This window comes from Phyllopteryx taeniolatus, chromosome 7 (genome assembly GCF_024500385.1).
Source record: "Phyllopteryx taeniolatus isolate TA_2022b chromosome 7, UOR_Ptae_1.2, whole genome shotgun sequence".
Lineage (NCBI taxonomy): Eukaryota > Metazoa > Chordata > Actinopteri > Syngnathiformes > Syngnathidae > Phyllopteryx > Phyllopteryx taeniolatus.
This window is the reverse complement of record NC_084508.1, coordinates 4,595,884-4,622,695: the sequence shown is the minus strand read 5'-3', so window position 1 is coordinate 4,622,695 and position 26,812 is coordinate 4,595,884. Positions and strand designations below refer to the sequence as shown.

General features: G+C 48.3%; 2 protein-coding genes across 2 annotated transcripts; both read right to left on the bottom strand.

Annotated features, from left to right (window-relative positions):
• Positions 1–1,087: 1,087 nt before the first annotated feature.
• Positions 1,088–3,381, bottom strand: LOC133480855 (alpha-2-HS-glycoprotein-like). Its single transcript, XM_061779525.1, has 7 exons — positions 3,101–3,381; positions 2,808–2,918; positions 2,648–2,732; positions 1,718–1,887; positions 1,512–1,628; positions 1,352–1,432; positions 1,088–1,275 (listed from the first exon to the last, which is right to left on the bottom strand). Exons 1-7 carry the CDS (start codon positions 3,299–3,301, stop codon positions 1,132–1,134), a joined length of 909 nt encoding a protein of 302 aa, XP_061635509.1. The 5' UTR covers positions 3,302–3,381; the 3' UTR covers positions 1,088–1,131.
• Positions 3,382–5,811: 2,430 nt separating this feature from the next.
• Positions 5,812–26,712, bottom strand: trappc8 (trafficking protein particle complex subunit 8). Its single transcript, XM_061778844.1, is given in 29 exon segments — positions 5,812–6,629; positions 6,781–6,870; positions 6,947–7,086; positions 7,208–7,309; positions 7,503–7,703; positions 9,165–9,223; positions 9,296–9,364; positions 9,853–9,949; positions 10,028–10,178; positions 10,671–11,101; positions 11,181–11,366; positions 11,369–11,518; positions 13,479–13,553; positions 14,016–14,173; positions 14,606–14,800; positions 14,878–14,983; positions 16,662–16,886; positions 16,976–17,107; positions 17,175–17,280; positions 17,995–18,095; positions 18,927–19,077; positions 19,193–19,308; positions 20,087–20,283; positions 20,463–20,571; positions 21,369–21,525; positions 21,936–22,110; positions 22,189–22,278; positions 24,806–25,042; positions 26,337–26,712. Coding segments are annotated over 29 exon segments (4,419 nt in total). The 5' UTR covers positions 26,494–26,712; the 3' UTR covers positions 5,812–6,373.
• Between the last annotated feature and the right edge of the window lie 100 nt (positions 26,713–26,812).

Below are 26,812 nucleotides of genomic sequence, written 5' to 3'. Positions count from 1 at the left end.
ACCCTAAGCACACAGCTAATATACCGAAGGAGGGGCTTCAGCACAACCCAGCCAGAGCTCTGACTTAAACCCAATTGAGCATCTCTGGAGAGACCTGAAAATGGCTGTCCAACAACATTCACCATCCAACCTGACAGAACTGGAGCACTGTTTGGTCAAGCAGAAATGAAGATCTGTATCACTGTAAAACTGAAGTGTTGGGGGAGTGGCTATGGAAATTCTAAATATCTGGAGGACCAGGGTGTAAGTGAGGGGACAAGAAATTTGCTGCTATAAATTTGTCGCAATCAGTGAGTGGCCCCACACCCAACGAATAAGTCCATTTAAGGATGTCATTTGAATTTTTTGTTTTAAAATAACATTTTAAAGATATACTTAAGGAAATGAAGTATCAATTTCAAAGAATGAGTAATTCATCCATCCATCCATTTTCTTCCACTTATCCGAGGGCAGCAGCTTCAGCAAGGACTTCCCTCAGGCCAAAAAGGTCCAATAAGACTCCTTCAGCTTGACAGCATACCTCAGCGCTGGTGTCCACCATCAGGTTTGGGGATTGCCGCCACAGCTCTAGTCGGTCGCCTCGGCAATGGAGGCGTGGAACATTGTCCACTCGGACTCAATGTCCCCTGCTTCCCCCAGGACGTGGGTGAAGTTCTGCCAGATGTTGGAGTTGAATCTCTGGATACCACCAGACGCTTACAATATGTTTCGGCCTGCCACGTCAGACCGGCATCTTCCCCCACCATCGGAGCAAACACACAGCTCCGCCCTTCTCTTCAGAGTGTCCAAGACATGCGGCCGCAAGTCCGATGACTCGACCACGAAGTTGATCGTTGAACTGAGACCTTGGGTGTCCTGGTGCCAAGTGCACTGTGGAGACCCTTATGTTCGAACATGGCGTTTGTCAGTTAACGGTTTTCCCCAGTTTCTTTAGCTAGCAGTCAATTTGAAAGGGGAAAACTGGATTTTGAAAAATTTCAAAATTTAAGTGCTTAAGAAAGTGAGCATGAAAGCCAACATGAAGCAACAGTTGTGATTGAAAGTCAGCATTGTTGCATGACGTGCGCACAGACGAGCCACAGCGAAGAACTTTCAATGGTTTTTATTGCGGACTCCACAAATACGCCGACATCACTTGAGCGGGAAGGGACAAATGTGGTGGACGGCCGCGTCGGGCTTTTTCAGCCGTGCCTGGCAAACGCAAGCTTCCGCGCTTTTGTGGAACAGCGGCCGGCACACGGGCTGCGGCTCGCCAGCCGGGAGGGCGGCGGAATTCTGAGGAGACCAGAGAGGGACAATGAGGTGCGCCGTGGGGACGGAGCCACCGAGGGCGCTTTTGCTGTGGACTTACTTTGGGTGGATACGTTTCACAGGAAAGTTCTCCCACTTGTCTGTGGACGTTGTAATAGGAAGTTTGGCAAAAGACGTGATTCTGAAAAGGAAAACAGAACTCATCGCAGCGCTGACCGTGTCGAGAACCGCACGAAGCGGTCAAAGCGGTTTGAACTCACAGCTCTGTCCGGGCAGCGAGTCGTGCAGGCCGCCAAACTGCTAGTGGCCTCTCTGGGGCACGTGGTCTCCACAAGGGCGAACTTGAGCCAGGTGATCGTGCCCACGCTCGCGACGTACTGCCACAGAAGGACAAGGAGGAGTTTCAAAAGGACATCGGGCACGTAACGCAGCCGGGAAGAGGACAAAGATGGAAAGCCGCCGTCACCTCTTCGGTCAGCTGAGCCACTTCCATCAGGGTGAAGTAATTCTGGTGTTGGCCGTCTCGGTTGAACGCGGTCACCGCCGCGTCTACCGCGCTCACGCCCGTCGGGTCGTTGAGAGGTAACAACTTGGGGCAGGAAGGACAAATCGTCATCAGCTCCTCGTTGGTGTGTTCTGCAAACAGGTGAGCACAAACGCGCACGTGGAGACGCCATCTTGATCGCATTTCACATGCAGGGCTTAAAAAAAAAAACCAAACGATCAGAACATCAGTTTGTGACGCGACATCTTGGAAGAACAAAGTCAAAACAAAAAGTTGAGCCAGATTTGCAGAATTCATAGTAAGAGGACTAAACAGAAATTGCTCCGAGTCTTCAGAATGTGAACGTGAAAACCAGTCGCAAGTGTCGTTTGGTGACCTAAAGGAGTTACTGTCGGAAAGGGTCGAAGCTAACAGCTAAACATGACCCATGCAGTTTGCCAAAGCAAAGTGCGAGATGACAAAGTCTGTACCACTGAAAACATCCCGTTTTCAATTGTGTAACGAGACTCCCGCTGACCTGAACCTGTGCCACTCTTGCCATCTTCTCAGTACAAGCGCTGGATCTGGCGGGATTTTGGGGGACTGAAACCTTTTTGGGGATTTCTGCCCAAACAAGTTCAAAATCAGTTTTCAGTTCAAGTCAGCAGAAGCCAAGCAATCACTTTTCTGCCACCAGGAAGTAGCCCGGTGCCAAATACGAATTGGAACGTGAATGATTTCCTTTTTTTTTTTTTTTTAATTACACCTCCAAAAACAAGTCAACCATAACTTTAGCTTCTTTTAACGGGCAACTCGCACTTCAGTTCACAAATGGAGTCTCAGAACCAATGACATCGGTCCAAAACCCAAAAGCAAAACATTGACAATTACAGAGCATTTTTGGGTTGTGACCTGGTCTGGTGATGCATTCGTGTCTGGTGATTTTGGCCGCACCCCACATGACCCAAAACTCGACGCTGCAGGTGGCCACGGCGCCCTAAACGCACAACGACAACACATGGAGTTTGGTACGTGGCCGACATCTTTCAGGAGCGAGCGCCGGAATATTTACCCGTTCGTTCCGTCGCCAGAGCTGGCATCGGTCGAGCGGTTTGGGGTCAGTGAAGTGACATTTGGTCTGCGCCAGCTTCACGTTCACGTCGATGTGGCAACCTCCCGGGAACTGAAGGAGACGGAAAGAGGTTACTGAAACAAACTAGCAGGCCACGGACGCGGCGGCGCCGTGCTAGCAACTCCACTGGCGTTAAACAGCCTCACGTGAGAAAAGAACAGCGTTCGCCAACAATTGAGCATTTTTGCCCTTTTGAAGAAGCCAAACAATCGGTCAGCGTGTTAAGTGCCGACCTGTTGATAATTGCTGCTCTGGATCTCGTGCAGCCGGAACTTGAATCCGTGCCGGTGATGCTCGTTGATGTGTCGGACGGCGAGGCCGGCCGCCGCCTCGGCGCCGTCCTCGCCGCACGTGACCTCCGGCGAAGGCGGCGCCGGGAGGCCCGGAAGAGCCGCGGCGCAGCACAGCAGAACGGCCAACAGGTGAGTCGCCATCACGACGGGGAAAAAAAGAAAAGCCGATGCGAAAATAGAACACGTCACACCTGGCGACAGGAAGGACAGAAGAAGAAGTCGAGCGCGCGCACACTTTAACCAGGCTGAGGAGCGCCGACAACCAATCGCAGAGGAGGACGAGCGCCTGACACCTGCGTCCCAATTAGTGGTGGGCGGGGTTTCAACCGATCACTTCGTTAGCGCTCCTTCACCTCACCTGAGCATTAGGAAAGGAGAAATGGACTCTTTGTCTTTTGATTTGTTCGTTATTTTTGGGAGGAACAAAACGTTGTGCTTCTAAAAAATAGATATGCTTATTTAAGAATGACTTCGAAAAAAGTATTTTGCAGGGATGTATTTTTCAAGAAAGAAAAATAGTATAATAGCAAATAGTATTTTTTTTCAAGAAAAACCTTTTTATTTTTGGAATGATTGTTTTGAAAGTATATTTTAGAAGTCTTCTTTGAAGAAAAAAAGCTGTATTACTCGAATAAAGTTGCATACGTCGCATCTCGCGCATTTGTCCCTTCCCGCTTGCTGTAGCCTGGCGGCTTGACGGACGTCTGCGCGTCATTTCTGAAATAAAAGTGAGAAGTGCCCTTCTCGTGGAAGGGCACTTCATTGTGACGTCACCGGCATGGACAGACGAACGACAGATTTGGACAAAACAGTGGCAATTGCATTAAATGCTTAAGTTCAAGTACAGTCAACCATTTATTGCAGGGAATACGTTGCAGTCCATCAACTCTGCAGTTACCAACTATTTATTGTATTATATGAATTTTCAAGTTTCATATATGCAATTCGATGCCAATATCTGATACTTGAGTATTTTATTTGTCCACCCGAAGTCACCCTGTACAAACGCTTCTCGAGCACAGGCAAATAAATGGCGGGTGTGCCAATGAGGACGTGGCGTAAACAGGCAATATTGGCACTGCGCCTCACACCGACGGGCCTGGCGATGCGGTCAGCGAAAAGCATTAAGGGAAGTGAGCCGGGAGATACTGATACTTCCCAAAATGCTTTGCAGTGGAGTTGCACAACCCCAATGCCAATCAAGTTGGGACGTTGGATTAAATAGAAATAAAAACAGAATACAATGATTTGCAAATCATGTTCGACCTATATTTAATTGAATACACGACAAAGACGAGATATTTCATGTTCAAACTGATCAACTTGAGAATCTGGAGAAATCACTGCCATTTATCAACAACACCCCGAAACACTGCCGGGTTCTCTGGGCCCGAACTCATCTAAGATGGGCTCATGCCAAGTGGAAAAGTGTTCTGTGGTCCGACGAGTCCACATTTCAAATAGTTTTTGGAAATTGTGGACGTTGTGTCCTCCGGGCCAAAGAGGAAAAGAACCATCCGGACTGTTATGGACGCAAAGTTCAAAAGCCGGCATGTGTGATGGTATGGGGCTGCGTTAGTGCCAATGGCATGGGTAACTTACACATCTGTGAAGGCACCATTCATGCTGAAAGGTACATTCAGGTTTTGGAGAAACAAATGCTGCCATCCAAGCAATGTCTTTTTCACGGACGCCCCTGCGTATTTCAGCAAGACAATCCCAAACCACATTGTGCACGTGTTACAACAGCGTGGCTTTGTAGTAAAAGAGTGCGGGTACTAGACTGGCCTGCCTGCAGTCCAGACCAGTCTCCCATTGAAAATGTGTGGCGCATTACGAAGCGTAAAATACAACAACGGAGACCCCGGACTGTTGAACGGCTGAAGCTGTACATCGAGCGAGAATGGGAAAGAATTCCACCTACAAAGCTTCAACAATGAGTGTCCTCAGTTCCCAAACGTTTATTTAATGCTGTTAAAAGAAAAGGTGATGTAACACAGTGGTAAACACGACCCTGTCCCAGCTTTTTTGGAACCTGTTGCAGCCATCAAATTCCAAGTCCATGATTATTTGCTAAAACAATCCAGTTGATCAGTTTGAACATGAAATATCTTGCCTTTGGAGTGTATTCAATTCAATATAGGTGGAACATGATTTGCAAATCATTGTATTGTGTTTTTATTTGTTTAACGCAACATCCCAACTTCATTGGAATTGGGGTTGTAGAAAATCAAGCTCTTTACTTGCATTTGTTCCTGTCCATATTCGGTCTGTATTAGCTATATTGTATGTTGGTATTTGTGAATTTCTTTCCTAAAACTGTTCTTTGTATGCTCAAGCAATTTAGTGCTTTGCCAAATTACTCGGTGAGGTTTCCTTCTTTGCCAACGATCTTACACAAGTCACTGCTCCCACATTAAAATCATATCGCCAATAAAGCAGACGTGCGGGTGAGTAACTTTACAACACTGACCTATTTAAAAAAATAAAATAAAGACATCTGTGATGCAGAAAATCCGTAATAAGTGAACCATGATATAATGAGGGATTACAGAATTATCATGACCATTTTTTTGTCTTTCACATTGTTTAATTTGCCCTCAAACGAAGAACTAAGCATGAAGTGTCCGAAAGCAAAGAAAGACTTTCAGTGGAGAATTAGTTGTTTATTTCCTATGTACATGATATGTGTTATAAATATAGTACACCAAAAACGCGGGAGGCGGCGGCACGCCGCTGCCGTCGGGAACTTTAAAAACAAAACTCCGATCACCTGCTCCCGTCAGCGCTTTCTTCTTCTTCGCGAGTTCGGGGCGCTCGGACACGAGCGCCGGTCGTACGACTGCGGGGGTCCCGCGGGGGTCGAGGGTCGGGCCCCGGTCGGGAGTGTCAAACACTTAAGACGTGCCGCAGTTTTGTTTTCTCGGTCAAAAAAAGCGGCAGAATCTTTTTCTTCACTTTACAACTTCGGAGACGCAAACAGAAAGGGGACATCCATGCTGCCCGCTAAAAGGCGCCTCACGTACACACGCACACACTCGGGCACGCATGCACTCAGACAATTGCTTACTCGCACACACCACGCGCACACTGCAGTTTGTCATTGCTTGAAAGCAAAGAAGTTCCTGACGAGCATCCGGGAAGTCATGGCTTCCTCTTTTCCTTCCTCTTCCGTGCCGATCTTCTTCCTTTCTGTGGCGCGTTGTCGTCTCGTCATTGGTTGCTGTCGGTGATGACGACGAGCGCCGGTCCGGCGCCGTGCTGCGCGACCTCCGGCGGGGCCGCGTCGTCGTCGCGCTTGCGCCGGGCGGGCGCGGCGCTTACGGCGTGCGTGTTGATGTTGTAGACGCCGGGCGCGAGGAAGCAGGCTCGCAGCTGAAGACGACGCGTCTCCCGAGGGCAAAGGGCGAGCGTGTAGCGACTCTGGCCCACCCAAGCGAAGCAACACGCGCATTCGCCCGACTCGGAACTGCAAAAGAAGAAAAAAAAAGATGTGAGCGCTCGACGGGAGACGACGCAGGGAAGGGAGATTAGTGTGCGTGTGTGTGTGTGTGTGTGCGCATCTGTGCTGGAGCGCACAAAGACAAATACACAAAGTTGCCCACACCCGATTTGCTGACCTGCCGGTTTTGTGTCTGAGGTCTACGGTGACGTCCACGTCAGTCCAGAAGCAGTTGGACAAAACTAAACAAACTGGAACCACACAAACGCTGCGCATAGAAAAACAACATTTACAACCTCATTTCTTTCACAGGATCTGCGTGCGTGTGTGTGCGTGCGTTTGACCTGTTGCGCGTGAAGTCGTGTGCGTACGTCTCCGAGTAGTGCAGGTTGCTCTTGACGAGTCGCGACAGTTGAGCGGACGGCAGCGCGGCGGGAGGAGGCGGATCCGACTTGAACTTGAGTAGAACCATCTCCTGAGCTTCCTGACAACACAACAACAACAACACAACCTCACGAGCGTGACCGATTTGCGAAGTGTCAAAGCAGAACGTAAAGCAGGTTAAGCTCTGGTTTTCAGAGAGAACCACAAAAGAGTTCCATTACCTGTTTGGGGGTCAGGGAAGTTGCTTCTTTGCCGATGGCCTGCAGCGCCACGTGGAGTTGACCCTCCAGGATCAGCTGCTTGTTGTCCTCCACCACATACGCCTACACGCGCACGCACGCAACATGAAAACCAACACAAACGCACTCATTAACACTCACAAGTGCTAATTAACAAGCACACGCGCGCACACACAAAATTCATTAACACACGCACTCGAGTGCCCATTGCAACGAGCGCACGTACGCACACACAAACACTTAACGCGCGGACATGGACACAGACGCGTAAGTTTACCTTCCAGATGACGATGATGTTGAGGTCCAGCTGGTTGCACCCGTTTCCCATGTGGAGCGGGTCTTTCCTCGTGTCCTCGCTCAGGTTCCTGGAGCAGGACGGCGTCCTCGACCCCGACGACCCCGCGTTGCCTCGCCGCGACTCGGACGTCCGGCGGCATCGGAAGAAGAAGTCGCCGCACGGCGTGGCAGAACTGACGATCTGCAACCACATGAACAACACTGGGAGGAGGAGGATGATGATGATGATGATGGTGTCCAGCGTTCCTCCGCTATATCGCGGTTCATCATTTGGACACTCACTATAGCTCAGATTTTTTTAAGCGGCCATTTTTATTTATTTATTTTTAAATATTATTATTATTTTTTTGTTTTTTATTATTATTTTTTTGTTTTTTATTATTATTTTTTTTGTTTTTTATTATTAGTTTTATTTATTTATTTTTAAAAATGGTATTTGCAGTATTACAGTCCAACCTGCAAACAATTCCGTGTCAGTTAAAACATTTTGGGGATACTTCTGCGCCTTGAGTGTAGTACCATGTTGTGCCACAACATGCTGGGCAGCACTGAGCTCACCTGGAAGACATGCAGTGTAATTAAGCGCAAGAAGAAGAGGCACAAAAAATGCCCAACTAAATTCGAGCTGCGTAAAGGCTTCTTCTGCCCACGCACAGTTTGCTTTTATACCGGAGCGCCGTTTTGAAAATGTGCTGCAGTTCTCTCTCCAGCTGGTATTGGCTAGGACACCACAGGGCGGAGTTTCCTCTGACTTTTATGGCCAATTCCGGTAGCCGTTTTTACTTTAAAGGAACAAAGCAACAACATCGGCGACCGTGAAACAGCACCTGCTCGAATAAATGGACCTAGATGATGCGTTTAATTATATTGCAAAATCCATCAAGGCGGAAGCAAGGGGAACGCCGAGTACGTCATCACAGCATGTGACTAAAACGGACCAATCACGAGAGATTATCTGCACGGCATCCTGCAGAATAGAACAGTCATTCTTCAAATTGTGGTACGCTGGCTCCCTCTAGTGGTACACAAAATAATCTCTGCCTAAGTACAGCTCAGTTGTAACTTTTTAGTACATTGGGATTCAATCTTTAATAACTTGAATGTGCAATACATTTTAAATGCAAATTAGCTGTATCAAAGTGCAGTCATAGTTAAAAGTGTTACTAGCGTCGTTTCGTATCACGTTAGCATTAAGCCAGTGGACTTTGGTTCGAGGAAATGTGGTTCGGTTGAACATTTTGCAGTTGAAATACACAATGTTTCATTCTCTTCTGATTGATGTGTCAGTTTTACAGTGAACTTCAATCGGGCTGAAAACAGCTTCTTCTTTGGAGAACTGTGCGAGAAAGTCTTTTTATTGCTAGAAGTGATGCCACGCAGGTGTCCGTTATTATTTTTTTGCGAGTTTAACTGTGTTTAAAGCATTTGGGAGGCGTAAAACTAAAAACGTATTTTTTGTTTTTTTTATTATGGTCTCTCTCTACTGCATATATATATATATATATATATATATATATATATATATATATATATATATATTTTTTTTTTACATATCGTGGGTCGGTCTGGAAAAACATGCCCAGCCATAAACGGGTTGAACGGGTTGAGTGTATGTGCACTAAAAGATGCCCGCTCAGCATACCCGCTCATTGCCCAGGTTGACGTCCGCGAACGTCAACATCTCTTTGTTGTCCGAGGTAGCTTCAAACAGAAACAGAAGCAGCGGTCAATGGCCGAATTAAGTACGCGGCGGGGGCGGAGCCGGTGGCGCACCTTGTGGAGGTTTGCACGGCGTGGCTCTGAAACAAAGCTTGGCTCGTTCTCTGCTGCTCACTTTACAGTCTGAAGGGCACAAACACAAACGGAAAGTCAACGCAGCACCCGAAAGACCTTTTGAACACATCGCGTGAGGCCTGCTGAAAAGACGAGGAGAAACGTATATGAACATGCATGCTAAAGTTCCCGTATTTCATCAAACAAATGTAAATAACAGACGAATATAACAAGTGAACTTAAAATGCTGATTTTAAATGGTGATTCCATTTATTAAGGAACAAAAAAACTAAACTATTCAAAGTGAGCTGGCCCTGTGGGGAAAAAGTACTTGCCGCCCCCTCAACCTGAGAACTGCTTGGGCCTTCCTCAGCAGCAACAACTGACAATAAGCATTTTCTAGAACTGCCAAGGAGTCTTTAGCATCTCTGCGGAGAGATTTTGGCCCACTCGTCCTTGCACAATTGTTTGAATTCAGCAAAATGGAGGATTTTGGAGCATGAACGGCCTTTTTAAGGTCATGCCACTGCATTTCAATGGAATTCACACAGATATACCTTTCTCCTTGGCTGGATTGATGCACTTGTTGAGGCTCCAGTGCTGACTGCTGCTGGACACTTGGACAACGTGGAACTCGCGCACGCCAGCTTCACTCTGGGAGGCGAAAGGCGGACTTTAGCGGCTGCATCGTGGCGCGACCGAGGCCTGAGCGTAGCGTGCCGGGACACTCGCCGTGTTAATGTTCTCCACGTCGACGAAGACCAGCGCGCCGCCATCCCGGTCGGGTCCTCGCTGAGGGGGTACGGCGCTGAAGCAGGCCGACGCCTGGATGCTGAGAGAGCGACTGGCGCAGATGAACACGGAGTGACGAACAACCCGGTGGCTGAGGAAGAAGAGTACAGTGCGATCTCAGCATCATAACACAAACAACAACCAGCCAAATATCATGACTAAGCAAGCTAAAAGTGTTGCGTTTTGAGTGATGATTTTAATGTGGGAAGAGAGGATTTCTACTGTTCCAAATGTGAACCAAGGATAGAGCCTTGGGGAACCCCACAGGAAAAGGGAGAAAGGCCATGATGTGATCGATTTGGTCTGGTCAAATTCAATCTAATCTGCTCTAATTCTAGTCGGGTTGTGGCCATTTTAGTCTAGTTTGGTATGATCGAGAGAGGAGGTAGATTAAAAACAGAAAATGACCCAGGACAGAGCCATGGGGAACACCGGAGGAAAAGGGTGCCATGTGAAATGAATAATCCGAGTGCGGTCAGAGAGAGATGAGGTGAACCACTACAGTCCAGAGGCACAAAGTCTGATAATGAATGTTTAACATCAAGTGACTTCCTGTGTACAAACGTGCACCTGATCTATCTACCTGATCTTGGTTCCTTTCTCAGGGCTCTCATAGTAGAACAGGAAGTTGATCTCGTGGACTCCTTCCTGGTCAGGTCCTCGCAGCCAGAGGGGAAGCTGCGTGGACTGTCCCGGTTCCAGCGCGCCGCCAACGGGGATGTCCACCACGTTAGACACGGGCCCGAAGTCGTCCGCAGACACCAGCGTCTCACAGGCCGCTCCGGACCCGGGCGCCGAGGCCAGGGTTTTGTAGGCCGAACAGTTCTCGGCCGAGGCGGGGCTGAGCGGCGTGACCGGCGTGCTGGCCGAGGGACTGCCGAACGTGAAGAAGTCGGGGTGAGTGGATGCCACACGCAGGCCGCACAGGGACACGCCGCTCACGTTGCAGAACTCCACGTACGCCTTCCGGATCTCGCCGCACAGCAGGGCCGTGGGGAACTGGAGGAAAAACACCTGATGCGCACAAAAGTGTGTATATGTCACACTGGCTGGTGACGAGCCCATTGCTTGCCTACATGTGCAAAAGAATTACCTCCATGAGGGGCATCGGCGGCGTAATGATGGGCTCCAAGCGCCGGTCGGGTCCATAGCGCACAAACATTTTGTCCTCTTTGGTGTGATTGAGTCTCGGTCCTCGGATCTTCAGGTCCTGTTTCCCGTCGACGACCACGGTCTCGGCCTTCTGCATCCCTGCGAGAGGGAGGGGCGCGCCAAGCGTCAAGGCGATTGGCGGACGACACACGCTCGGTCAGGCGCGCTCACATTACCGTCGTCGTCCGGCGTGTCTGGCGAGGATGCGGCGGCCAGGTTGTAGACCACGCCCGTGATACTCAGGCAGCCCGTTTTGTGCGGCAGCAGCCTGAGCCGAGCCTGAGTTCAGACGTCACAAAGATTACGGTCCAGAAGTTAAAGGATTATATTTAAGATGCTACCAGAGTTTGTAATGTTCAAGACCCCAAGACGTTATATTTAAGATGATAACGATTGTTGTTAGATTGTTATGCTCAAGACAGTAACAAATATTACATGCAAGACACTCAGAGATGATGCTGAAGATGCAAACAGAGTAGGGCTGCCACGGATAGTATTTAATCGTCGACGTTGTCGTTTCTTTTTTTGAAGCTTTGTTTTTCTCTCCATTCCTCCCGCTTGCTCGCTTGTGTGCCCCCTTCTGGCCTGACGCACATGCGCAGTCGTTGATATCCAAGTCTTTCTTGTGATGCACATGCGCAGCAGTAGTGGTCATCCAGCGATCTCCCCGGAAGAACCACGGCTAACTGTTAGCATTGCAATAGAGCGCTGAAAGTTTGACTTATTCAACAAAGATGCGATGCAAAACGTGCTGCCATAAAATTCACAAGTATCTAAAAAGGTACGTTGTGGCTGAATCAATTTCTGACGAAGAAGGACCGTCATTATGGCCGGTTGTTAGCTGCTATTTGGCTAGTTGGCTGCTAATACTAGCATCAACGGCTGTAAACTAACTGCATAAAGCTGTAAAAGTTAGCACCTTAAGGCTAACAATGACCATTTAATTAGCCTTCGCACACAGTGTATGTGTTTGATAGAACATTATCACCACAAAAATATAAGATCGATACTCGCTAGCAGGCCGGCTAGCAATGTGCCGAGCGCTGCTTTGAGATCAGAGCGCCCCGCTGGAAGGGAGGAGAGAAGCGTGTCAATGTCTTTTCATGCCCTCGCAAGTGGCCGAGGAGGAAGCGAGTCGCCAATGCGCTCTCAGTCGTGTTACTGAAATTGCGGCAACACAACATCGCAAACATACGAGCTTCTCGCCGCCACAACGCACGCTAATCTCGTCTTTCCCCAGCTGACCGGAGCTCACGTCACACTACTCACCCCTTCTTATAGGCATACACTCCTATTACAGATGACAATATTTACATTTAAAATGAATCATAACTTGCTCATTGTTCAGCCGATTTTCATGAGGTGTAGTTATTTTTCCAACGTCAAAGAATGGGGAAAAACGGGATGCGGTGGTATCGGAATACAAGATTTTATTGCAGTAGTCTGACAGAGTGCAATCGTGAAAGAGCAAATCGGTCTTGTAATCTGATCGGGCATTACGTGTTGCCTGTCTAAGATGCGTTGTCTGTTCCACACCGCCGCCATTTTTTTTTTTTTTTTATAAATAACTTCATTGGTCATCAGATATTTACAGTACTACGTCAAAAGACATGACAAGGCTAAAAATGAACTAGCTTTTGGATTCAAAAATACTGTGCATGCGGCGACGCGGAGTCAATGTCTTGCGGAGCCGATCAATGACGTCATTGATCATATCGGGGATTTATGACATTAAAGCCGATCAGCATAAAATGCTAAATATCGGCCGATACGATCAGCCCGATAAAATCGGTGTAAAGTCTAATATACACACACACATATATGTTCTGATTAGTTGACTAATCGACTGAATGATCGGTGACTAATCGACTATCAAAATAATTGTTTGCGACAGCCCTAAAACAGAGATTATGTTCAAGATGCTGACAAAGATTATGTTGAAGATACAAAAAATGTTTTGTTCAAAGCGCCAACAAAGATTGTCATGTTTGAAAGTCCAAAGATTATGTTCAAGACACTAACAGAGATGGTTTAAAACGCAAACAGAGATTATATTCAAGATGCTAACAGACATCGTTTAAAATGTTAACAGAGATAACATTCAAGACGCTAATAGATGTCAACGACGCTGACTGAGATTATGTTGTTCAAGACGCTAATGACAATAGTTGCGCTCCAGACGTTAGCAATGATTGTTATGCATTTTCTAGATCATAAGATGCTAAGGCTGCTAACTCACCATTTTGGTTTCCTCTGGAGCCAAGTGGAAGTCCAGGATGGTCTCAGCGGTGACCAGATCGTCGCTCTGCGTCGTCTGCGAAGGCAAACAAAAATCACATGCAGACACACACAAACTATTATGAAGGCACACAACCAAACAAACGACACACACACACACAAAAACAAATACTAAAACAATTAAACAAAATATAACAAAAAACAAATGCAAGCAAACACACCAACAAAAGCACACAAAACAAACGTGCAAATACAAAAACAAATATATCCCAAAAATTCAAGCGCAAATGCTAACAAAACAAAAACAAACATGCACGCAAGCAAAACGAAACAATAAAAAACACTAACATAATCAACACACAAATGAACAAAAACACAAACAAATGGACAAAACAAACACCAACACACAAACAAATCAACAAAAACAAATGCCAATAAACACAAAAACAATCACACACACCCAAATAAAATAAAGACACAAAACAAACAAACATCTTGTCCTTTGCAAGCTGTCGTGTGAACAAAAGCGCATGCCGACCTCCCGCTCCAAAGCGTCCCGCTTGCCGACGAGCTCCTCCGCGTCGTCCTCGGCGGCGGCGTGGCCGTCGCGTGCCAACTTCCAGAGCAGCGAGAGGCGGGAGAGAGCCAGAGGAACCTTCAGAGGGTTCCTGAACATCACCTCCACCAGCATGGGCTCTACACACCGGCACCCGGGAAGAAGGTCACCACTTCACCCAGCGCTATCAAGTCCACTACATTATAGGGTGGGACATTCATCCCCCGTTCATCACGCGGTTACGTTCCAGACCACCCCCCCAAGAAACAAAATCTGCCAAGTAGCGACACCAAATCATTTTCTGTCGTCCCTCCCTCCTTCCATTTATCTACTTCATTAGTCATTATTTAGTTCCCAATGTTTTTATGTCAAGCTGTAGTTATTCTCTCTAAAACGTATTTTTCTTTTTAGTGTTTTTGGGTGCCTGGCACAGATTCATTGGATTGACATTATTTGCTAGGGGAAATATTGCTATGGATTTTCTAGGATTGAGTTTTGGGTTTACGAGAATGGTCACGTAACCAATGAAACTGGTGAGTCAAGGTACCGCCGTAGCGTGAGGCAGTTTGTACCTTCCACAACGGCCAGCGGGTGGCGCAGGTTGTCCGTCTGGCTGTTGAGGTAGCACTGGCTGGGCTGGAAGTTAGCGGGGACCGGCCCTCGGTTGGCGGCGGCCACCAGCTGCTCCTCCAGCTCGCGCCACACGGACGCCTGCTCCGCGTCGTACTCCTGGTCCAGCGACACGTGGGTGGCGGCCTGCTTCTCACCTGCGAACGCCACACCGCCCGTCAGAACATGACCGCCGGCTCCCGCCGGAGGCGGCGAGCGGGCGCCGGCACGTTACCCTCGGCCAGGCGGCGCTCGTGGCCGAAGTAGACCCTGGTGGCGGCGCTGTGGATAAACGGCAGCGGCAGGTGAGGCAGACTCAAGCCACTCCGGCTGATCACCGTCTGGAAGACACCGCAGGTGCCAGTGTCAGCATACCTAATTCCATTACTACCGATAATAAAAAATAAATCATTCAAATCTGACATTCCGCCACCTCCCATGAGGAAAATGGCTCAGAGTTGAAATTTCCGATGTTCAGTGACCTCCCTGGGTTAAGGCTTCTTTATACTCGCCCTGACGTCGCTGCGGCTACCACGCGCGCAGTTTGCCATTTATGCTCGAGTGCAACCCACACAGGCCGTTTTGAAACTATGCAGCAGTTCCCCTCCAAGTCGGGGGTGTCGCTACGTATTGGTATTGGCTAGAACACCACAGGGTGGAGTTTCCTCTACATTTTATGCCCAATTCCGGTAGTAGTTTCCACCTTCGCTGGCACTCCGACACCTCTAAACCTACCGCTGCAGAAATGTCACGCCGGGAGTTTGCTGACATTTGTGCATTTTTGTAATTTGTAGTGCTAGCAGTAGGGGTTCAAGTTTACAGTTCAATTTGTAGTGGTTCAAGTTTACAGTCAAACTGAACACAATACAAAGAGGTATTACATTTTGTATTTAATAGCTATATAAGTGCAGTCCATTTCCCATTTAAAACGACCACATTACTTTAAGTCCGCTCAGCTCAATGCGAAAAAACAATGCAAGACGCCACAGACGTGCTAACGGATAGCACCGCTGTAATGGTGTCAGAAGTTTTTAAGCAAGATATTTGAACACAAACGGCAGAACAACACATAGACAGATAATATAACAATACTCTTTATCCTCTGCGAAGAACGACTAGTATTACTGCTGAAGAGTTGTGTCTCCTGTGTGCTGTATGTCTGTGTTATAATGCCCCATGTGGCCATGGTGTGCATACCAGAAAGAGCAGCACAATGTCCATCATTTTGTTCGTATGAAGCAAATTATACAGTGCTAGTTTTCTTATTAACTATTTTGTTGTGTTTTGGGTGAGGCTGAAACGGATTAATGGCATTTCCATTCATTTTGATGGGGAAAGATGATTTGAGATCAAAGTGGTTTGAGTTACAATCGTGGTCACAGAACATCAACTTGTATCTCAAGTCAGCATTGTATTTTTATTTTTCAACATTGAACAATTCCTGAACAATTTGAATGCAAAGAGTTCTACTCCCCATAAGCAGCGGTCTGGAAGTGTGATATTAAGTTTGATAGCTCTTGGATTTTAAGAACCCCAGAAACCTCGAATACAGTAAACCCTCGGCACCGTTCCTCACACCGACAGTCCCGGCAATGTCAGCAAAAAGCTTTGCGGGTACCCAGAATTCATTGCGGTGGTCTTTTTAACGACAGTTCTGTCATTGCAAATAAGTCAAGCTGAACGTTGCTCTTCACTTGCATTTGTTCCTGTAGATAGGAGTATGTACACTCGTTATTCGTCGGGCAAAGGTTGGTATTTGTCAATTTATTTCATAAAACTCTGACTGTGGCTTGTGTGTTAAACACCGTCTTTCCAGTCATGTTGTCTCCTCAAGCAATTTGCTGACTTACCAAATCTATATGAGATGAGGTTACTCGGTAAACTTTCTTATTCTGCCACGAGAGAGTCCAATTGACCTTATGCGAGTCATTGCTGCCACATTAAAGGCATATAGCCAAAAAAGCTAGCTTTAGCAACAACATCGTCGGCATCAATGGCGCGTTTGCGTGTCGACGTCACCTTGTAAACGTAGAGGTACTCCCTGAGGAAGGCGCCCTGCTGCGTGGCCGTCTGCCGACTGTCGTTGGTCAGGATCTGCTTGAAGGCCTGCACGGCCTTCTCGGGCTCGCCCAGCGTGAAGGACTGCCGGCCGATGGTGAAGTTGATGTGGTCCTCGGCCAGGGACCACGACCTGCCCTTGTACACCTGCATGGCCTGGCAGTAGCAGCGCAGCGCGTGCCTCTTCTGCACCGCAAACAGCAAGTCAAAGCCACCAGGAAGCACGGGTGGGAATAAGTCGCAAATGGTAGACACGATAGGTCTGTAGGTCTCACCTGGCCCGCTTTGCTGAAGCGGTGGCCCGCCAGGATCATGTGGAAGGCAAACTTGCGCAGCATGCGAGCGCGCATGTTCATGAAGCAGTGCGCCGCCTGCTCCAACAGCAGAGCGCTGCGCAGGTCCGAGTCCTGGACGGGAAAAGTAAAAGGAAGACCAACGCCGATGGATCAACCGTCAAACGGAAGCGGTCCTCACCTCGCTGGTCATTTTGATGAGAAGTGTGGCAGCTTCCGAGTATTTGCCCTGACTCTTGAGTATCTCGGCGCTGAGGAGAGCGCAGCGCTCGGCCAGCGCCGTGTTCCTGTCAGGGAGACGCCAGAAGAGATCATCGCAAGAGGACAACCTCCGCTCCGAGTCGGAGGACGGGACAGAGATCACAGACGCGACGCTACTGTGAAACCTTGCCGATTCGCTCGTCGCCATTTGCGAACTCTATTCCTGGAAAATTGTCCTCCAGAACGTTACTGGAAAAAAATACGTTCCGGAACCACCTGCAACAGGTGAAAAGCTGATGGACACTAAAAGACATTTTTAAAAATGGTTTTGCACCTGCCACACGATTTGAAACACACTTCGACTAATTGGATCATACTTTCGAAAGTTTCTTCTTTCAAGAAATGGGAGGCTGTCGTATAACATCACTTTGACAAAATGAAGAGACGACGCTCTTGCTTGCACAATAAGAGCAACGCGTGCTTGCTTCAAGCTGAGGACTTCGTAAAACGGACAAATAAAACAAAAGAGGTTTAGAACAGCAAAATGTTCAACCAAACCATATCACACGTGTATCAACGCACTTCCTAAATGTCATTTGAAAAAGTCATTTATCTTTAAGGCTATTGTGGTAAAATGAGTCTTTTGCTTATTATTATTATTATGAACTATGAAGTCAATATTTAAGTTATTATAACTTTTGAGTGGGGGCTACTACGCTACTCTGGGTCGACTCTCGGTCCTTAACCGCCGCCAACAGAGACGGCGTAATATCGTAGTAGGTTTTGTGCTCGGTCGCTACCTGCAGACGTCTCTGTAGGTCTGGATGGCCGTGTCCATGTAGTGCGCGGGGTACGGTCGTGCGGCTCCCGCCTGGAGGAAAGCGGACACTGCGGCCATTTCCTCGAGGGAAGATGAAGAAGAAAGCTTGTCATGTAAGCGCAGTAACGCGGAGGAGGGCTGGCCAAGCAAGAAAATGGCTCCATTTGCCCCCTTGCCTCAGGCCAACGAGATCATTCAAAACTAACAACTTTGACTTTTTTTCCCTCTTCTGCGATTATTCTGGGATTTATTTCGCCTGATACCAAACAAGCTTCGAATCCGCTTTTTATTTTTTTTTTTTATACCAGCATTAACTCGCATCAACTTCCGGAGAAATAATAGCAATACAGATTTTTCTTTGCAGATAATGTGAAAACAAGTGTCCCTCTAGCCAAAACATGTGCAGTATGTAAAGAAGATCCTTAAGTAAAGAAAACTTTCAATGTTCAACAACTGAATAAGCCATGGATTGAAACGCACGCAAAATGTATTGAAGAGCGCAGCGCCTTCGGCTCGCTCCCGTTTCTTTCCTCATTGCGCAGGCGTGGCAAGGCGACCTGCGCAAGATATTTGTCATTCGGAAGCACATACCTCGGCTCGAACGTTTCCAACGTGCGGATACGGTCGAGGATTGAGCGTATAAAACGGGCACCGCGTCTTCGGCAATGATCGGCACGTGACGGGTACTCGGTGGAAAACATTCTTGCCGGATGCCAACCGATGTGAAGAAGATTACACCTTGTTCATTTTGTAGTGGGATTTAAAGTCACGGGTTGCTTTTTGGATAAAATTGTTACATATAGCAAGCAGACGGCTACGTTGTGGTCAGCGACTGCGCTGCGTTTTAGCCGCAGTCGTGACGCTTGTGTAAAAAGCGCACGTCAGCTCGCTCGGCGCCGTTGTTGCGCTCACCAGGGCGCCGGCGGCGTACAGCATGGCCTGGTCCGACAGGAAGTCCTTCTTGGCCGTGTGGTAGCAGCTGTAGGCCAGCTCGTAGTGCTGCACCAGGAAGCACAAGTCGGCCATCTTCCTGATCTGCAGTTCCGGGGCTTCCGGGGAGTAGCTGGCATTACGGAGAAAACAAAACAAAAACAAAAAACATCAACTGACACGAATCAAAACAGCGCAAGTCTGCGCCGGAACACGGTCACGGCTGAAGCGATGAGCGGCGAGCTTACAGGAGGCCGCCGGTGCTCTTGGGCTCACTGACGCTCTTCTCGGGCACTTTGCCGCCTCCGAACCACTTCTTGGTGGCCGTGAACAGAGAACGGCTCAAACCTTTTCTGGACACCAGCTGCGGATGGACAGGAAGACACCTTGGAGTGACGGGAGGAAGACGTGAGAGCGGACAGAAGTGGAGGACGCCAAAGAGGAAGTGGGGGAAAGATGCCGCGTGCGCAAAAAGTCCATTTCGTCTCCGGAGCAAACTTATCCCCCTGCTCGGCCACTCATTTCATTTCCTGGACTCGAGCGCCCACTCAAAGCAACTTGGAGACTTTTCTTGTCGAGCTTGTGAACATGCCGTCGCGCAGTCTCGCATTACGGGCCAATCTTTCATTTTCTAGTCGGGCGTGCCCCGTCTCGCTGCTCCCTCTGCCCGTAAAGTTCATACTTTTTGGCCACACCAAACTATACATACGCTTTCTAAAATAAATTTTTGGGTGTCTGATGCCCGCTAAGTGAGATCACATTAGTGAAGTGTTTTATTTTGTCAAGGTTTTGAGTGCTTGGTGTCGCATCTTCGGGTTTTCTTGTACAACACGCACAATACTAATTTTAGTCAATAGGTGGCAATATAACACCATCAATTAAGCCGCAGTTACCTGCCGCTGTTGTCTGTTGCGCGAGCCCATTTCTTCATAACCGAGGAGGATTGGTGCATGTCTCTGTCTTTCCTCACATTTGAACCATTTTTTTTTTTTTTTTGGCGGGGGGGTTACTCGATTTGGCCTTTTACTTGATATGTTGTCCACTATGTAGCAATCCCCGTCTAGTGATTAGGGATTGCGCGACTGATTGGAAGACGGCCTAGAAGATGTGAGCGTCCCGAGACGGCCGTCGGTGTCGAGCACCTGCTCGTTGAGCTGCCTGATGTTCTTCTCGATGTGAGGCAGCAGGCCTCTGAAGGTGAACTCCTGGACGAACTGCCGGATGCGGTCGTGGTCGGTGAGGGTCAGACACGCCCCCCGGGCCTCCGTCGGACCCTCCGCCTCCCCGGCGCCCTTCTTGGCCGGGTCCGAGACCGCGTCCGGACGGCCCCCTTCCGCACCTGAGGCGAGAACCGAAGTCACAACTTGTAGTCTGAACTTCAACAACACACAACGTGTTTTTTTGGGGGGGCTGCAACAGATGAGTGGCATTCCAAATCATTTCCATCAATCCAGCCATCCATTTTTGGGGAAATCTGTACTTCATTTTCAATAACAGCCACAAAAAACAGAACGTGACCAGTGCCAGCTGAACGATGATCCTCTGCTGCAATGACGCCGTTTTCTTCAGTGTTAGAGCTCACGGCAGGATCATCGTCGTCGTCATCGTCATCATCATCATCTCGATCCTGCAAACAGACAAAGACGATACGATACGGCGTTTGCCCGCACATTAGCGAATACTAGCGATGTTACGGGTTGCGCCGAGTCTTCGAGGCGTGTGTGGAGTAATGAAGGGGGCGTGTCCGCGAGGCTCGCTTCATTTGGGGGAGGGGCCCGAAACGATGACGTCCGAAGCGTCGCTGCCCGGCTGTACCGCTTCAGAATTTTAGCGCGACGTGTGACACTTTGACCCCGTCGAGCAGCTCCGTGAAAAGTTTATGCCATTCTCCCAAGTTGACAAACATTAACTCCGTTATTCGTTGAAAAACTCAATCTTGTGCTCAGGTCAAAGCCATGTCTAATTTTAAAATATTGCTTTGGCACCATTTTGGGGCCAAGGAACAACATTGAAGAGCTTCATTTAGTCAGGCCATAGCCTCGTCTACTAGAACAAAATTGTTGTGGCGCCATCTTGTGGCATCTATTACAAACCTTTTAGGGGTAACGTTTCACAATCGATCAAATTGTAATCGTGATCTGTCACAATGAAATTAACCCGATCGTCTGCGATATTTCCATTTAAAATGTGGGCTCTCCTGCACACCCATCAAGCACGTTCAGTCGGCGAACACACGGACGCTAAAGGCCTTACGAAGCTGCCGAAAGGACAAGCGAGCGCACCCTCAAAGCGGGAGCCTTAAGTCACTCGCTGGACTGATGAGAGGAAGGCAAGTCGAGAAGAATTGAAAGTGAGGAGCTCGGGACTCACCCACCCAGCAGTTGAGAACCACCGATGTCAAGATTTGCCGTGCGGAGGACTGACCTGGCTGATCTGCGGGTGGTTCCTGTGCAGGTACTGACTCCACGGGTCCGGAATCTGCTCGTTCTGCTCGGCAGGGAGCGTGCGGGAGTTGATCTTCAGCAGATAGCAGCCCTGAGGGCCGTACCTCTGCTTCATGTCCTCGTACGCCGCCTCGGCCCTGCGACGAGCGCAGCGGCACAAACGTTTCAACGGCTAACGACAAATTAGCTACTACCGATGGTCTTGGCCCGTCAATAAAAAAAGTAACACTGTCACGCACAGCTTCCCACAATTGCGCTGCATGGAGTCCATCAAAAGCGGTTGAACAAAAATAGCAGGGTCTGCATTTTTCTTTACAAACATTTACGCTAGAATGTGAACAACGCTTAAAGATTTGGGTTTTCTGTGGATTTTGAATCCCTGAACTAATATTTTGTGGTATAGTCACCGTTTCTGACAAGTACAGACTGAAAATGCTTGCATTTTGGTTCTCTGTGACTGAGTGAAGTCATATTTAGTTAAATCACCACGGTTTCTAACAACTGCGACGCACTATTACCACGGCAGGACGTCTAATCGTTGCATTACCGTTGCTCGTCACCTCGGCTGACGTCGTGCAGCAGCACGTAGTACTTAAGCGTGTTGGGGATGAACCACTTGGGCGTGGCGTAGTCTCCGCTGTGCTGGATGCGGTGCTGCTCCTGCGACAGTTTGACGAACTGTTCCACTGGGACCGCCTCGCTCGACGACACCGCCAGCAGGCCTGATGCGGGAACGCCCAATCAAGGAACTCAGCCGTCACGAACGCTCTGGTGACAACGAACGCAGATGACAAGGATACAGGCCAGGTAGTGGTTGAGGAACTCGTGGTCGGAGGCCGGCATGGACTGAAGGAAGCTCTCCCTGTAAGCCTCAAACCAGGGCGTGGTCGCTAGGCAGACAGAAACAAACGAGAGTGACCACACAGCAGTGACGTCCCCCAACGCCTCACACCTGGTCTGACGTGCTACTGTGGCTTTTGGGAACTTTTCTAATTTGGAAAATCTTGTAACAGGATCATAAGACAAGATGATCTTAAAGTATGATTTTGGAGGAGGATCTTGGAAGAAGCGGATCTTGATACTTGGAGATGAACGGAAATAAAAAAGACACAAGAGGTTCTTGGGAAAGCTTGCGTTAACAGCATTGGATTAAAACGGTCTAGAAAGTCTTGGAAGAATATAAAATGGGATATTGGAAAATCCTGAGATGATCTGAAGGGAATATGATCATCTTGACCGACGAGGATCTTGGGAGAACAGGCTTTTAAGACGAGGAGGATCTCGAAAGAAAGCTATCTGAGGTGAATGGGATTAAAGAAGGATTTTGGAAACCGATCATAAGAGAGGATAAACTTAGAAGAACAGCCTTTGAGAGAAAAGGAGGATCTCGGACGAAGAGGCTCTTGGAAGGTCTTAAAAGATGGCCTTACCATAATCTTTGGAGTAGGAAGATCTGGAAGAACCTTAGAATCTCGGGAGAAAGAGATTCTCAACAAATTGGATTTAACTGGATGGTGGAAGATTTGGGATCATAAAAGAAGACGCTCTCGGGAGAAGAGGAGGGTCTCAAGATTTGTAAGAGTGGTGAAAAGAAGAGGATCTCGAGAAGGCGATCTTGCGAGACAAGATCTTGAAAGAGTAAGATCTGACAGAAGTACTTTGGAAGACATGATTTTTGAAAAAGGATCATCACAGACTATGATCTTGGAAAGACAGGCCTAGAGGGAAGGGGAGGATCTCGGAGGGTCTTCAGAGAACTTATCAGAATCTTTGAAAGACAGATGTGGGAGAACAGGAGGGTCTTGGGAGAAAGAAAGCTTAGGGAATAGTACCCACCTTAGGAGAAGATCTTAGATGAAGGGGTTTTGAGAGAAGAGAAAGATGTCAGAGGAGGATGATCTTGGAGGGCCTTCAGAGATGATATCTGAATCTTTGAAAGAGCAAGATCTGGGAGAAAAGGAGGATTTTAGGGGAATAGGGTCTTGGGAGAAGAGGATCTCGGTGGAGGATGACCTTGGGAAAACAAAATCTGAAAAATTCTTGCATAGAAGAGAATCACGAGAATCTCGGACGAGATCTTGAAAGAACGAAACCTGAGAGATCTTGAGCTGATCAGAGGAGAAGATGATTTCGGCAGAGAGTGATCTGGAAGGTCTAAATGGCAACTACATAGCGTGAAGAGTGAGTGACTCAAAGCAAAGCAAAAAAAAGTTGATCCATCGTTGTTGTTTGGGAAGACCCCTGACATCTGTGATGTGATGTGTTGTCTACTCACCAACCAAACAAAAACCGCCTAATGGACCCGTGAGTGAAGTACTGTGTGTGAACTATGAGAGCACGAGGTTCTTATCTACAGGGAGGTGACGAGAGCAGGAAGAGCAGAACCACCAAGACCACCAGGAAAGGAAGCTAGAGGAGCAAGTCTACATCTAAACCACACACGACGGGGTACCTGAGAAGAGCTTGGAGGTGCACACCTCCGTCAGCGTGTCTCGCCACGAACTGAACCAGGGGGCGCTAGATTTAAGAGCTTCATCTGACAGGTGGAAGCAGAGAGCCCCAAGGTGTTAGTGGCCAAAAGAAACCTGCCCGATAGCAACACTCAAAGCGCAACCCGCACGTCAAACCCTAGACTGGCTTCAAACCCTACTATAAAACCCTAACCCTAATTTGGAGCCCAACCATTGTTCGAAACCCTAATTGAAGAGCCTAACCCTGGCTTGAAACCTTAATTTAATACATAAAACCTAATTTGAAATTCAAACCCTAACTTGCTTAAAAACTCTGCTTAAAATCCCCAATCATTGTTTCAAATCCAAACCCAGGCTTGAAACCCCAATTTAGAAAAACTAATATAAAACCCTAATCCTATCTTGGAACCCTAACACAGTCTTAAAACCCTCCTTTGAAGCACAAATACTAGATTGAAACCCTACTTGGAAGACCTATCCCTGATTTGAAACCCTAATTTGAAACCTTAACATTTGTTGAAAACCCTCAATCTGAATCCCTTACCCCGTCTTAAAACCCTAATTTTAATCTCCAAGTAAGGCTTCAAACCATAATTTGAAACCCTAACCTTTGTTTAAATCTCTGTATTTCAAAAGCCTATGCATCTTGAAACCCCAATTTGAAACCTTACTTTGTGTTTAAAACCCTAATCCTGGTTTGAACCTTTAATTTGAATCCCGAACCTTTGTCCCTGAGCCTGGCTGGAAACTCCACTTCTAAACCTACCCATGTCTTGAAACCCTAATTTGAATCCCTACCTCTCCGCGCGGTCATTGAAATCCCACACACTCGCATTTTCTTTGGTTTTTAATCCCACCGAGACAAAGACGGAATAATATGACGATAAGCACAGAAGCGGAGCTACATGACGGCTAACGACTAGCGTGAAAATGAAGCCAAACTTACCATTGAAGGTGAGGTCGTAGTCTCCCGCGGCGACGGCGGTGGAGACGGCGCCTTCCTGCGGCTGGCACGACAGCACCACGCGGTTGAGCCGGCGGCGCTGGCCGGGGCCGAGGGCGACGGCGGGCGGCGGGCCGGTGGCCCCGGTCAACTGCGGGGCGGCGCCCGGCACCAACTTGGTGACGCAGATACGAAGGTTCTTCACCACCTGAAGCTGGTTGTTGGGGTCCCGCAGGTGACCTGAATGGAAACACCATTAGCATTAGCTCAGGGTACACCGAGGGAAACACTGATTGTATCATGTCTATGATAAGACGTATGAAACATTAAACTTGACTTGACACCCTACTTTGAAACCCTAACCTAGTCTTGAAATTTGTACTTTTACACCCTGTCTTTGAAACCGTTACCCTTGGACTTGAAGCCCTAATTTAAAACCCTATCATGAAACCCTAACCATCTTTATACCCAACTTTGAAACCTTTACCCTTGTTTGAAACCTTACTTTGAAACCCTAACCCAGGATTGAGACCCTATCAAAACCCTAACGTGAAACTTTGAACGTCTTAAAACACTACTTTGAAACCCTAACGTGGCTCAAAATCCTACTTTGATACCACGACACACATGAAACTAACCTGACACCCTAATTTTAAATCCAAGCAGGTTTGAAACCCTAATTTAAAACCCTAACCATGTCTTGAAACCTACTTTAATAACTTAACCCTTGTTTTAAAACCTTACCCTGACTTGATACCCTACTTACAAACCCTAACCCAGGCTTGAAACCCTAATTTAAAACCCTAACATGAACCCCTAACTTTGACAACACGACACAAAAGTAACTTGTCACCCTAATTTTAAACCCTAACCAGGTTTGAAAACGTAACATAAAACCCTAAGCCTGTGTTGACACCCTACTTTTAAACTGTGGAACGCCAAGACTGTTTTTTGTAAGAAATTGGCCTCAAAAGTCCAACAAACCCTGCAGTACAAAGCATCTCTGCAAAACGCGTGCGGCCTCAGCACAAGTACGGTGGACTTTTTGCGACATCGCCACGGAAAGGAGCAAAAGTCAGAATTACGTGCAACCTGATTGAGAGAGAGAGAGAGAGAGAGAGAGAGAGCGAGCGTTCTCTGAACTAAACCACGTCGCCCACACAACATTGCTGTCTAAAGCTCAAGTCAGCTCAACAAAAGAGCGCACACATAAGCCGATGGACTATTCGAGCATGGAGGATTTCGGCAGGTAAAAGTTGAAGTCGGTAACTTGACGAAGGAACCCATTTGCAAGTAGGTCGGTCTAAAAATGACAACTTCCTAAAGGCACTTCAGGCGCGGGCCTGTTAGCTCGCCGGCGACATCTGCAGTCAAAGTGGCGCCGCTCGGGTGTGACGAAGCCCGGGCAGGTGTGACGAAGCCCCGGCAGGTGTCCGCCGCCACCCCCGCCGCCGCTTTGTCACAAGCTAGCCGCGGTGCTAACAAACCGGAGCCATGTCAGCCGGCCCGGGGCGCGTCTCTCGCTCTCTCGTACCTTCGGAAGTGAGCCGGCAGAAAGGCCTGAGCAGCTCGGCGAAGTTGAGCTTGTTTTTGCGGGTGAGCCTCTCCGCCTCGTCGCTGCACAGCACGGCCACCATCGGCACGAACGAGTCCTGGACGAACTCCTGGACGGACTGCACGCACTGCGCCATGGCGGGGCCGAGTCACGGGGGGATCCGGCGGCACAGAGCGGCTGCTGAGCGGACGGCGGCGGCCGGTTGGAGGCTGGGTCAGAGGTCGGCGGAGGTGGTCACATCGTGAAGACGAAGCGCTGCTGTCTGCGCGGACTGCGGAGGAGGACTTGGGTCGCTCGGGTCGTCGGCGGCCTTGTTGGCTCGGCGGCTCTCTTCCGGTTTCTGAGGCGGTTTGCGGGTCATGTGACTTACACGAGCGTCTGTCCCACAGGGTGCCTGAACAGAAACCACAAATACCCCAAGACGCAGCAAAATTAAATTGATCAATTATTAAATG